This window comes from Crinia signifera, chromosome 1, assembly GCF_055691185.1.
Source record: "Crinia signifera chromosome 1, ASM5569118v1, whole genome shotgun sequence".
NCBI classification, from domain to species: Eukaryota; Metazoa; Chordata; class Amphibia; order Anura; family Myobatrachidae; genus Crinia; species Crinia signifera.
The window spans coordinates 7,635,023-7,649,941 of NC_139217.1; the positions used below are offsets into that span (position 1 = coordinate 7,635,023).

At 42.8% G+C, this 14,919-nt stretch overlaps 1 protein-coding gene across 1 annotated transcript in view; it reads left to right on the plus strand.

Moving 5' to 3' along the window:
- The window catches only part of LOC146060347 (vomeronasal type-2 receptor 26-like), a 35,181-nt gene extending 20,462 nt beyond the window's left edge, over positions 1-14,719 (plus strand). The window contains exon 5 of the mRNA XM_083173890.1: positions 13,803-14,719. Coding sequence (XP_083030016.1) covers positions 13,803-14,719 — 917 coding nt within the window. The remainder of the gene's footprint in view (positions 1-13,802) is intronic.
- Positions 14,720-14,919: the final 200 nt, after the last annotated feature.

The window sequence follows — 14,919 nt, forward strand, 5'->3', positions numbered from 1 at the left end:
GATCGGACCCGCTCACGGTGCACATCGTGAGCGGGTCGTGCCCTCCCGCGTCATCGTGAGCGGGTCGGACGAGACACTGACGACCCGCTCACGATGTGCATCGTGAGCGGGTCGTCCTGGTGTGTACCCCGCATTAGACAGAGACAGGGGATGGCAATAGATGAGGAAGAATCTTGATAGGAACTTAAGGGCAGATCATAATTGGGACATGGCCCATTGATCGTCAGAGATCTCTAATATATTGTGAGCAACAATAAATATACAAAACTTTATACAGCGTTCAATGACCTTATACACACAAAAAATACTAGATTCTAAAGATACCATCAACAGGATAATGTGATCCAGTGAGATCACAAATCTGACTCAATGGACGATCTCAAAAAAGATGCTCAGTGACAAAGATGTAGACATATGTAATATGGCTTACTATATGTCCAAAGATGTTATAGGTAGACAGATAAAGAACATTCTTCATTAAGACCCAGTGGCGATAATGCATTAAGTTTCCGTATCCATTGGCACTCTCTCTGTAGGAGCAATTTATGTCGGTCTCCACCCCTCCTCAATGGTGGTATATGATCTACCAGCATAAAGGTAAAGTCCCGTAGTGAGTGCCCGGCGGTAAAAAAATGACGAGCCACTGGGGGTGTGTTGGAGTCAACACTGATGAGAGCCTTTTTAATCGAAGATCTATGCATCGCAATTCGTTCCTTTACCATTCTTATGGTTTTCCCCACGTAGATCTTACAGCAGGGGCAGGTAATGGCATAGATAATGAACTTCGATTCACAATTAAGACGATGAAAAATCTAGTGCTGTGTTTTTGTGGTCGGATGGAGAAAGTGTGATCCTGTAGCTAAAAACGAACAGTTGGCACAACCAGTGCATTTATAGGCCCCAGGTGATCTGTTGAGCCATGTTCGATTGATGTTGCTCGATGGGCAAATGTCAGAATAAGTGATTCGTTGTTTAATATTTGTACTGCGCTTGTAGCTAAACAGTGGTAGTGATTGACAGTCATATATATACTTGATAAAATGACCCGGCACTGGGATGAAAACAAGTAGCTTGGTCCGGTGCCCCACATCCACTCACAATAGTAGAGGAAAAACAGGCAGGTTATATACAACTCTGGACAACTTGTGAAGAAATTACTGGACACAAAGCTCCGTTCGTATCAACGTTTCAATTGTATTTTTCACAATTTTCATCAGGATAACAAAAAAGAGAGACATGCTTACCTTATATCCCTAAGAACCCAAACGCCCCGAGTGGACGCCCGCCCCCAGGCGCACGGTCCCGACGTGCAGTGCGTGACATCACCGGCTGCGCCGCCGTCGCACAGCGTCTTCGATTGACAGGTTGCCATGGCAAAGATGCCAGCTACGTCTGACGTGTCCCCGGCTCCACACGCAGCAGGCGGGTAACCATGGAGACCATGGAAGCGGCATCTGGAAGTGTTAAAAACATAGTGAATCACCTCATTTAGTACATAGTAGGAACAGTAGGTGAAGCAGAATATCGAATTAGTCAGCAATTAGGAAGTACACAGTTATTCTAATAAAAGCTGTATAACACAGATATTATAAAAGACAAACAACAAGGAGATTGTGTCACAACATATCAAATAGTATTATGATGCAGCAACTAATGAAAAACAAGTCGTACCATCGTAAATGATATAGTTCATGGATACTGAGGAATATAAGAAAGTCATATTTTACTGGAAACAAGAAAGAGTGATATTTTCATTTAAACCCAACGGGGCAATCACTTTTAAATGGTGTATCCAGGTTGCCTCGCGGCGGAGCAATGCTGCCCCTCTATCCCCACCTCTTAGAGAGGGGGCTATCCCATCTATTATTCTATAACGTATGGAGTGTAAATTATGACCAACTTCAAGGAAATGACGCGCCACAGGCTGGTCACTGGTGCCATTTGTGATGGCCGCCCTAATGGCAGACCTGTGGGCCGTCATTCTTTCCTTGAATTTACATACGGTCTTGACAATATAGGCAAGACCGCATGGATAGATAATCTGATAAACAACATCAACAACAAATGCTCCTTAATCAGGTACTTAGAACCATTATGTGTAAAGGAATCACAGGTGTATTTACAGGTGGTGCAGGGACATTTAAAACATCCAGGGCGCTTATTAGATAAGAAGTTTTTGGGATCAAGTCCCTTCTTCTTTTTCTGGGTTTTCTGGGTTTTCTTCTTTTTCTGGGTTATATCAGCCCGTACCAATAAATCGCGTAAATTATTGGGTCTAGAATAACAAGGCATAATCTGAGTCTGACTGAGACCCAGGTCCTTGTCAGACTGTACTAATGGCCATGATTTCCTGGTGTTTTTGAGTATCAGATCAGATTGGGCATGGTATTGATTGACCCAAGGGAATTTATTGGAAAGAGTTTTAGTTTTTTTTTTAACCAAAACAAATGGTTTGTTTTTTTAAACAAATGGCACCAGTGAGCAGCCTGTGGCGCGTCATTTCCTTGAAGCTGGTCATAATTTACACTCCATACGTTATAGAATAAAAGATGGGATAGCCCCCTCTCTAAGAGGTGGGGATAGAGGGGCAGCATTGCTCCGCCGCGAGGCAACCTGGATACACCATTTAGAAGTGATTGCCCCGTTGGGTTTAAATGAAAATATCACTCTTTCTTGTTTCCAGTAAAATATGACTTTCTTATATTCCTCAGTATCCATGAACTATATCATTTACGATGGTATGACTTGTTTTTCATTAGTTGCTGCATCATAATACTATTTGATATGTTGTGACACAATCTCCTTGTTGTTTGTCTTTTATAATATCTGTGTTATACAGCTTTTATTAGAATAACTGTGTACTTCCTAATTGCTGACTAATTCAATATTCTGCTTCACCTACTGTTCCTACTATGTACTAAATGAGGTAATTCACTATGTTTTTAACACTTCCAGATGCCGCTTCCATGGTCTCCATGGTTACCCGCCTGCTGCGTGTGGAGCCGGGGACACGTCAGACGTAGCTGGCGTCTTTGCCATGGCAAAGTTTATACACAAAGAATTAGCAGCGCTCTTATTTAATGAGTAAATACCACTTAAATTGATGTATTTTAATAATAAAAGTTGATACTCATTAAATACTTAGATTGCACCTTAGTGCAAAATAACAAAATGTACATATAAAAAGTGCACAATGACATAAAAACACACAACAATAAACAAATTATACCAATAAATTGGCTTTGTAGCCAGATCTCATGTGGGGAGATGAGTCCAAATGAGGGTTTCAATGTGACCTGCACTGTCCACACTATAAAAGTCCCAAAGGTGAGTGGAGTCCGAATAGTGCGGCAATGAGTACTCCTGTGTACCAAACGAGGGAGTGGCTGTTTGTAGTAAGCCTGACCTACAACCTCGTGGTGAATTTGTATCCAAATGGACAGGAAGATGAGCCGATGACTTCCAAATTATGGGGACCCGGTGGTCAGAGTAATAAGCAGGTGTAAAATTGGATGTCTCCCCAGATCTGTAGCAACACAGTACCACCAACGCGTTTCACTGGGCTACGCCAGCTTTATCAAGGTGTCCTGCATGGTGTTCTGGGCTTGTATTTATACCCAAGATCCTTTGTGGTTCATTAGCATAAATTATTGGTTCACTCTAACCTCTATTGAATAAAAACACAAAATTCCAAAACTCTAACGGAGACAGACCTTACATACAAATTTTCACTGTACAATACTAAAAAAGAATTCATGTACATGAGATTAAACATGATTATATGAGATGAGATGAGATGAGATTCACTTTATTATTATTACCCCATGATAGGGCAACAAAATTAAGTTTTAACATCTTCCGTATCAGTGTATGGCGGCGACAAACTTAATCACAGTACATAAAAACAATAATACAATCAGCACACACACTACCTAGAATTTAAAGCTATAACTGCTGTAGGAAAAAAAACTATTCCTCAGTCTGCTTGTCCTATTTTTAAAACACCTGAAACGCCTACCAGAAGGCAAAAGTGTGAATAGACCCTGCGCTGGGTGAGTCAGATCCTTTATAATATTATTTGCACGGCGCTTACAGCGTTTCCGCTGAATAGCTTCCACCGTTGGAAGTGAGGTCCCTACAATCCACTGGGCCGTTTTAACAACCCTCTGAAGCATCTTTCGGTCTGCAACTGTGCAATTTCCATACCATACTGTAACACAGTTGGTCAGAATACTCTCTATGGCACATCGATAAAAGTTCACCAGAATACTTGATGACAACTGATGTCTTTTTAACACCCTTAAGAAGAAAAGGCGCTTGTGAGCCTTCTTCACTAAACTCTTTGTATTCGTTGACCAAGAGAGGTCCTCTGAAATTAATGTGCCTAGAAATTTAAAACACGGAAACCTTTCAACCTCCATCCCATCTATCTGGATAGGAACAACCTGTTTACTTTTCTCCCTTCTAAAATCAACAATAATCTCTTTTGTTTTGCTGATATTAAGTAACAAGTTGTTACCACAGCACCAAGCAGCAAGAGATTGTATCTCTTCTCTGTAAGCTGTTTCATCATTCTCGCTGATGAGACCTACCAGTGTCGTATCATCAGCAAACTTGATGATAGTGTTTGTTGGATGAACCGGCTTACAATCAGAGGTAAAAACAGAATATAAAAATGGACTTAACACACAGCCCTGCGGTACCCCTGTGTTTAGTATAATAGTGGCCCAACTATTGGTTCCTGATCTGACCACTTGCGGTCTGTCAGACAGAAAATCCATAATCCAGTTACACATAAAACCATTAATTCCTAGTTCAGATAGTTTGATAACCAACTTCGCCGGAATCACCGTATTGAACGCGGAACTAAAGTCCACAAACAATAGTCTAGCATATGTGTTGTATTTATCCAAATGAGACAGCACTGAATGCAATAACAAGGAGATAGCACCCTCCGTGCTCCTATTCTTACGATATGCAAACTGGTAAGGATCCAACAGAGGGGAAAGACTATCCTTCATATATACTTCATTTCAAAGATTTACTTCCGGGGTTACAGGTTATGCCCATATGGTCACATGTTCCAGAAGTGGCCAATCAGCGCTTCTTAAGTGTGAGAGATATATTCTAAGCTTAATATATCTGGATGATTATTTACCTTTCATCTAGAAGTAGCGCTCCTTTTTACTGATAATTATTTATCTTGGTTATACATCCGCTACTATTAACAATACAATGTAGCGTTTAAGTATTTAGCTAGTCTGAATGGGGACCCAGAGGTTCATCCTTTAAACCCTTCCCCCAGGAACAATGTCTCTGAACAAAATGTCCTATTTGGACCATACAGCTTTAACCGGAAATGACGTTCCGCACATTGCCATAACCCAGTAAACGGAACTAGCAACCCGCACACTGCGGGCTTCACGGTCATAAATCAACAGATCTACTGTACTATCTGCATGTATCAAAAACTGTAATCTCAATGGTGACAGTACCCTATATTGGATGCTTCTCGTGGTCTGAATTAGAACATGAGTGTTCCGTTATATGAACTACCAGTCCCAGGATCATCTTGTGTCACCGGAAGTGACCTAAAGTTGGAGAAACGTTCATCTAATGGGAATATGTATTGGGACATATAAATAAACTACATTACCCAGAGTTCTTTCAGTATCGTTAGGGGTGACATGATCGTGTTATGTTATCTGATCTCATTTGTAGAGTTATCAAGAACTTCCCAAATGAAGCTTTCTTAACAACAGACTCTACAGGAAGTCCATAAAATGCATGTAGATTCATAGAGACGTTATTGATAGAGATTATTATTGGTGGAAATTAATACATTTTGGTAACCTAGGCAACCGTTGTAAGACAGTGTCAGACTTCATATCAGTTCAGTTGTATTTTCTATTACTGTGCCACCTCTCTATCAGATGACTATCTATTTTGTACATTAATCAATAAAATATATATTCATTCATTAATAGTTAGCTGAATGAAAATGCAAATATAAATAAATAAATAAAAATGCATAAATAAATTAATGAATAATTGAATAGAAATGAATATAAAGTGAAAATAATAATAAATATAAAATTAATACATAAAAAATGAATAAATAAAAAATTGAAAAAATAAATAATTGAAAAAATAAATAAAAATCAGAGGTGTATTTAATTATTGTTTTTATTTGTTTCCTCCATCGCCCCCGCCACAAGTGGGTCACAGATCACCATGTGATGTATTTAGACACATGGCTCTCTGACCCACATGGCGGAGCGAGAGAGCTAACAAACAAAAACAAATATATGACTAAGTCTGAATGCACTAAACAGCCCACAAATCCGGTTTGTACTTGCTGTCTATATACTCATAGAGAAAAGGAGAGAGATGGATCAAATGGCGATCTTTATAAGGCTGGATGTAATCCATGAAATGGATCAAAACTAGAGATGAGCTGGTCTGGATCCCCGATATCCGACAGATCCGAATATCGGGGATCCGGGCCAGATCCGAGCCGGCTCGGGTGTTCCCGCCTGAATTCCGGACCAATAACGAGGCCGAACGTCATCATCGCGCTGTCGGATTCTCGCGGGAGCGGGATCTTATAAAAGACGCACGCGCGCCCGCCATCTTCACTCCGATCTTGGAGAGGGAAGAGGGTGGTTGGGAAGCTCTGTGTGCTCCGTGCTGTGCTCTGTGCCATGTGCTCCGTGACCTGACCTGTGCCCTCACTGCCCTGTGCTGTGCTCCGTGCCATGTGCTCCGTGCTGTGCTGTGCTCCATGACCTGCCCTCACTGCCCTGTGCTGTGCTCCGTGCCATGTGCTCCGTGCTGTGCTGTGCTCCGTGACCTGCCCTCACTGCCCTGTGTTGTAGACTTGTGGCCTGAGCCCTGTAGTGTGATTTAACTAACTAGGTGCTGCAGTGCTCACACGCAGGGGCTGCAGTGTCCACTGTCCAGGGGCTGTCCTGTGGCCCGTGCCCTGATGTGATTTATTTAGCCCTAAGCCCTGTGTTGTGATTTATTTTATTTAGCCCTGAACCCTGTGTTTTTTTGTGATTTAACTAACTCAGTGCTGCAGTGCTCACACACAGGGGCTGCAGTGCTGCTGAGTAGTACACTGTGTACAGGGGCAGCATTAATACAAGGGGCTGTGTCCAGTGTGACGGCCTATATCTTATCCATTGTCCAGTGTCACAAGTCACTCACGACATATATCCTGTGTCCTGTCCTGTGTGACGACTGACGACATATCCTGTGTCCAGTGTGACGACATATATCCTGTGTCCAGTGTGACGACATATATCCTGTGTCGTGCTGCAGTGCTCACACGCAGGGGCTGCAGTGTCCACTGTCCAGGGGCTGTCCTGTGGCCCGTGCCCTGATGTGATTTATTTAGCCCTAAGCCCTGTGTTGTGATTTATTTTATTTAGCCCTGAACCCTGTGTTTTTTTTGTGATTTAACTAACTAACTCAGTGCTGCAGTGCTCACACACAGGGGCTGCAGTGCTGCTGAGTAGTACACTGTGTACAGGGGCAGCATTCAGTGGCGTAAGTTTGTCCATGTCGCCCGGAGGCAAGAAAAAAGTTGGTGCCCCCCCCCCCCCCCCAGATAGCTAGCTAGAGACAGAGGTGGAACTGGAGAGTTGTGGGCCCAGGTACAAAAATATGCTTCTTCCCCATTCTAAAAATGAGAACAGTGTGTGCCAAAGGACAGCTGCAGGGGGTGTGTGTGTATGATAAGGGTTATAAGCTGCGGGATGTGTGTGCGTGGTTAGGATTATAGTCTGCAGTGTGTGTGTTTGTGGTTAGGGTTATAGGCTGCAGGGGTGTGTGTGTGTGTATGTGTATAGTTAGGCTGCAGGAGTGGGGGTGTATATATGGGCTGCGGGGGGGGGGGGTGTATAGGTAGATGGTGGGGGTGTATAGTTAGGCTGCAGGAGTGGGGGTGTATATTTGGGCTGCGGGGAGGTGTATAGGTAGACTGTGGGGGTGGGGGTGTATAGTTAGGCTGCGAGGGAGGAGTGTTTAGAGAGTTATTAGGCTGCATTAGAAATGGTAACTTGAGTTGGCATCTGAGCTGTACTCACAGTACCAGGGGCGGAGGTCTACGGTCCATGCCGCAAAGGTGTCCTCAGGGAGGTAGAGAGTAGAGACAACTTCCTCAGCTGTAGGCGCGCAGCAGCAGCTGGTGATAACAGCCCAGAAAACACTGCCGGGTCTAGGAGACGCTAGGCCACACCCCCCTCAGCTGGGACCGGCGCCGCTACTCTCCTCCTCCGCTCCCTCAAGCAGTCTGACAGGTGGCCCGACTTCTGACTAGCGGCAGACAGCCGCAGAAGGGAGGTACTGCGGACCTGGCCGATGACTGCCTCCTTCAAGTTCTTCCCGTACAGCTCGCCTCGCAGCGAGTGCCTGCGGATTCCCTGTCAGATCGTGCGCCTCAGCCTCCGCTGCATAAAATAAGGGTACCGCCGGGCAGCAACTCTGGGTGGAACTTCGGGGGGCAATGGAGCCGGTGCCCCCTTTAAGGCTGGCGCCCGGCGGCAGATGACTCCATTGCCTCCGGGAGTTCCGCCACTGGCAGCATTAATACAAGGGGCTGTGTCCAGTGTGACGGCCTATATCTTATCCATTGTCCAGTGTCATAAGTCACTCACGACATATATCCTGTGTCCTGTCCTGTGTGACGACTGACGACATATCCTGTGTCCAGTGTGACGACATATATCCTGTGTCCAGTGTGACGACATATATCCTGTGTCGTGCTGCAGTGCTCACATGCAGGGGCTGCAGTGTCCACTGTCCAGGGGCTGTCCTGTGGCCCGTGCCCTGATGTGATTTATTTAGCCCTAAGCCCTGTGTTGTGATTTATTTTATTTAGCCCTGAACCCTGTGTTTTTTTTGTGATTTAACTAACTAACTCAGTGCTGCAGTGCTCACACACAGGGGCTGCAGTGCTGCTGAGTAGTACACTGTGTACAGGGGCAGCATTAATACAAGGGGCTGTGTCCAGTGTGACGGCCTATATCTTCTTATCCATTGTCCAGTGTCACAAGTCACTCACGACATATATCCTGTGTCCTGTCCTGTGTGACGACTAAATAAGTGCTGCACGAAACGCCCACTGCTCCTTGGCTGAACATGAGGAAGAGTGCTCAATCAAGCCAAACAGGGGTTTTGGTACTTGATTGGATCTTCTACCAGAGGAGCGCAGCTACTAGTATAGCTTTGAACGAAGATCGGTCCTTCTCTATTGGGGAAGAATAGATGTCATCAGTGACATCCAGAGTATATCCTCCTTTTGGGATAGTATGGATGGATTGATAAATGTTTGGGAAGAAGTAGTCCCAACAGCTGCTGATGGTCAGTGTACTAGACCAAGTGCGTGCCTTCGGGAGGAACACATGTAATGTGGTGAAGTGGTGAGGGAGTAAATGGAAAACGTACGCCTAGCCTGTCTGATCAAGTTTGATAAGGAGGTATCTTCACAAACCACGTGACCTCACGCCAGATAGGGGTCTTGTTAGATATTAAACTAATCAAATGTTCTCTTCTCTTGCTAATGGTGTGGAGGTTCTAAAAGAGGAGTGCAGCTACAAGGGGGGGGGGTTATTAAACTGCCACAATGTCTGCCCCTGTAGTGCTGCTCTGCTTCCGACATGTGCCAGGTTGGAAGTGTAAGGTCCACATGTATGTGATGCCCACTGCTGTCGCCTAGCTTAGTCATCCAGCTACATCGGGATAACCTTATGGCCCTACTACAGTAAATGAAAACGATTTTTTGAGCTGTGAAGTGATCAAAATTGTCTAGAAATGAGTGGAAACTAATGTTATTGAGCTTAATAACACTTTAGGGGCAAAAACAGGCCTGAAAACTATTATTTTAGCAATTTTTAGCATTTTTCCAAATAAATCCAGATCCAAAACCAAAACCAAAACCCGCAAGGGTGGTTTTGCCATAACCAATCCAGATCCAAAACACGAAGGGAGATCCAGATCCAAAACCAAAACCAAAACCCGAAAAAGTGGCCGCCGCACATCTCTAATCAAAACCAGATGTTCAAGGGTGATTACATATATCTATACTGACACTAATCCCATATATACACAGTTTTTCACCCCATATGGTTCTCATATATATCCAGCAATATTTTTAAAGTACTACATTTAGTTCTAATGCCTCATTAAGACCAATCGGGAACAGGGAGCCAAATTTGAAAATCCAATATATCTCTTCGTTGCACAAGATCCGGTATCTGTTGCCTCCTCTCTTTGATACTTTTACATGTTCTAGTCCAATAAGGCTTAGACATCCTGGATCACCCCCATGTATTTCACTATAGTGTCGTGAGACACTATGTAGCAGATTCTTATTCAGAATATTCCTTCTGTGCTCGAGAGTTCTCAAAGCGCGGGTTGTTCTGCCTACATATTTTAGGCCACAACCACACGTTAGTAAATAAATTACATGATCCGTGTTGCAATTTATAAATCCTCTAATTTCAATGGGCTTGGCTTCTCCCGCTATGGTCATCTTTGTAGTTTTGTTTTGTATATGTTTACATGTAATGCAAGAACGTCTACCACATTTAAAACAACCCTTAGGTATTGGTGGGAGCCAGTTTATTAATTTTGGTTCAGTTTGTGTTTTAGGATCTCTGAGTGTGCTAGGCGCTAATAGGGTCTTTAGTGACTTATTTTTTCTAAAAATGAAAGATGGTTGAGTCGGTAAGAGTCCTCTAAGTGTATTATCATTTTTTAAAATGGGGAAATTATTTTGTACAATTTTCTTGATGTCCCTGTATTGACTATTGAACATTGAAATGAAGGGAAACATCTCACTCCTGTGTTTGGGGGCTGTTGGTCTTGATTTTATTTTCAGTAAACTCTCTCTCTCAAGCTCACGTACTTGTTCCCATGAGCCTTTCACTAGGCCCTCTGGGTAACCTCTTGCAATGAAGGAGTCACTGAGGCGTGAGGCCTGTTCATCAAATGTGTTTAAAGAAGAGCAATTGTGACGTAATCTCAACATCTGACCCTTAGGTATATTCTTGATCCATGATGGATGATGCGCGCTATTGAAATGGAGGTATGCGTTTGTATTGACCTCCTTACAGAAATTTGATGTCACAATCACACCTTCTTCTATTCTTAGACTGATATCTAGAAAATCCATACTTATTTGGTTGTAATTGTATGTAAACTTCAAATTATAAGAATTTGAATTCAAATGAGTGACAAATGAAAGTGCCGAAGTGATATCACCATCCCAAATAATAAATAAATCATCTATATAACGGCCATAGAGGACCAGTCTCGCGTCCCAGCCGCCCCCCCCCCCACACGAAGTGGTCCTCGATCTCCCCCATGTAGAGGTTGGCGTAGCTTGGCGCGTATCTGGTCCCCATGGCCGTCCCCATCACCTGTAAGTAATATTTATCAGAAAATGTGAAGTAATTATGTTTATGAATGAAAGTGATTGAATCCAAAATAAAATTAATGTGATTTTCACTAAGGTCACCATCTTCATGAAGTCTATTGTCAATTGCTTTTATACCCAACTCATGGGGGATGTTTGAATATAGGCTTTCTACATCTAACGTCAGGAAGGCATAAGTGTCCTTCCATTGTATATTGCAGAATATTTAAAAAAATGTGTTGTATCCTTGATGTGTGATCTCAGTGAAAACACCCGTGGTTGTAAATATGTGTCAACATAATGGGATAAATTAGAAGAAAGAGAACCAACACCAGAAATAATTGGACGTCCAGGAGGTGACATGAGTGATTTATGGATTTTGGGGAGGTGATAATACACTGGGGTAATTGGGTGATCCACAAATAAGAATTGAAATTCATCTTTGGAAATTATTTTGGCCTCAAAGGCTGTTAGTAGTAACTGTTTCAATTTTTTTTAATAAACCATTGTAGGGTCGGATGTTAGAGATTTGTAGATGTTTTCATTCCCTAATTGCCTCATAGCTTCTTGAACATAGTCACTCCTGTTCTGTATAACTAGTCCACCCCCTTTGTCTGCTTGTCTGCAGACAATTGAGTGATCTTTCATGAGGGTGTCTATGGCGTTTTTTTCTTTTTTGGTGAGATTTTCTCTGTATTTAGCTCTAGAGTCAGGTTTGCCACACAGGGCTTTAAAATCCTCGAGAGTTGTTCTGTAGAAACTTTCAATATGAGTGCCTTTATTCTTTATTGGGAAAAATTCAGATTTATTTCTAATTGGGGATTTATTGATGTTAAATACTTTCCTTCTTTCATTTTCAGTGGGATTATTTTCCTCAAGTAATTCATTCAATGTGATCAGAGCTCTATCGTCATCTGAATCTAAAAAGATGTGAATCTCTATCTTTAACATTCTTATTTGCGAAATATTATTGTCTGCACAATGTGCGGACGAATCTATTTAATTTGACAAATAGGTTAAAAATATTTGATGGAGTGGTGGGGGCAAATTTCAGGTCTTTCGTTAATAATATAGTTTCCTCTGTATTCAATTTTCTTGAGGATAAATTAAAGATGGATTTTTCTAAATCTACATTACATTTGAGTCTGGTACATTTTAATTGAACCTTCTTGCCTCCTCACTTCTTGACCATCCTCACCCAAGCAGCTGCTCCATTAAGAAAAGCAAAGCTAATTAAGCGCTCTAGAAGGGCAACACTTAGTGCTGTCCCTTCAAAATTTCCCGTCTTTGCCATGGCAACCTGTCAATCGAAGACGCTGTGCGACGGCGGCGCAGCCGGTGATGTCGCGCACTGCACGGCGGGACCGTGCGCCTGTGGGCTGGCGTCCACTTGGGGCGTGTGGGTTCTTAGGGATATAAGGTAAGCATGTCTCTCTTTTTTGTTATCCTGACGAAAATTGTGAAAAATACAATTGAAACGTTGATACGAATGGAGCTTTGTGTCCAGTAATTTCTTCACAAGTTGTCCAGAGTGCCGCATTAGATGCCTGCCTGTATATATATATATATATATATATATATATATATATATATATATATATATATATAGATTGTAGTGGTACTAGCGCTGTTTATCTCCCCACTTCCTGGATTCAGAATGTTCTTAAATGTACACTGTCCGGTGTTTTCCAACGTAAAAACACTCACCCTCTCTTATCCCGGGGTGGCAGCTCCTTCTCCTATGTGTTCCTGTTTCTTGGAACCCCGTATGCAAGATCTGTAAAAAAAGGATGAGAAGGGCGCCTCCTAGTGTAGTATTAAAGGTTCTAGTTTCCCTTCACCAAACGTAAAGAAAAGTAGGCACCCCAAAGTCAAAAGGTGTACCGTATTCAGTGGCCTTTCACCACTTTTTATGAGCGTAATTTCAAATGTTCCCACAGGGTACTCTCTGGCTTCCTCCGAAAGCAATTCTTCTCTACTATTTTTCTCCTCTGGTGATTCTCACCGTCATCCCAATATATGATAGGAAGGAGAAGGAATAGAGAGGCCGACTAGTGTAATATAGTTTAACACTTTTAATACACACTGCAAACAATAAAAACTCGTACAATAAAAAGAGAAAAGTGAGGCTTATCTGATGTTACTTTGCATGGTCTGGAACTGTGTCCCCTCAACGCGTTTCATCCCTTTAGGACTTCCTCAGGAGGAACCCAAGAATGTCTGTGTGCATGTAAATGCGGTAGGGAATATAGATTGTAAGCTCCTCTGGGGCAGGGACTGATGTGAATGTTCAAATATTCTCTGGACAGTGCTGCGGATATGTGTGTTCTATATAAGAAACTGTTAATAAATAAATATATTTGTTCTTTTATTTCAGACAGTGAGATCTGCCATAGTTGTCCTGAGGACGAGTGGTCGGATGAGAGAAGAGTGAGATGTGTTCCCAAGACGTACGACTTCCTCTCGTATGAGCAGGACACTGTGGTGCTAATATCTTCAGTAACAGCTTTATCTTTCTCTGCCGTAACATTATTTATATTGGGGAACTTTATTTATTACTGGAACACCCCAATTGTGAAAGCCAATAACCGGGCTGTGAGCATCATTCTCCTGGTCTCCATCTTGCTGAGCTTCTTCTGTGTGTTCTTGTTCCTTGGCCGGCCGGTGGATATAACCTGCAGGATGAGACAGACGTCATTTGGGATCTTCTTCTCCACAGCTGTCTCTTCTGTACTGGCCAAGACTGTCACTGTCTGCATTGCTTTCAAAGCCACCAAACCCGGCAGTCCCTGGAGGAAGTGGGTCACTCACAAAGTGTCTAATTATGTGGTCATTGTGTGCTCCTCTGTCCAAGCTCTGATCTGTGGTGTCTGGCTGTCTGTGTCTCCTCCCTACCAGGAGTATGACCATCACTCCTACCAAGAAAAGATCATCATTCAGTGCAATGAGGGGTCAGTGATTGGGTTTTACTCTATGTTGGGTTACATGGGGATCCTGGCCGCTGTGAGCTTTGTTCTGGCTTTCATAGTGAAGGCATTACCGGACAGCTTTAATGAGGCCAAATACATCACCTTCAGCATGCTGGTGTTCTGCAGTGTCTGGGTTGCAATGATCCCCGCCTATCTGAGCACCAAAGGGAAAGACGCGGTGGCTGTGGAGATATTCGCTATATTGGCCTCATGTGCTGGGGTTCTGGGCTGTATATTTTCCCCAAAGATCTATATTCTGCTTATAAAGCCTGAACTAAACTCCATAAAAATAATGCTGGAGAAGAACAACCTACAGTCAAAATAGTTATATACTTTACTGTAACATTTTATGTCGTCATGGTATTTGTCTAACTTTTTAGTGAATAAGAGGTACTGTACACTCACTTGCCTTCTCAATAATCAGCTGAATTTATTCATATTTCATATACAAATCCAACATCAATGTTTTGGTCATTACTTGGACCTTTCTCAAGATACCTCAAGCTATCGACAAAAGATCGAATT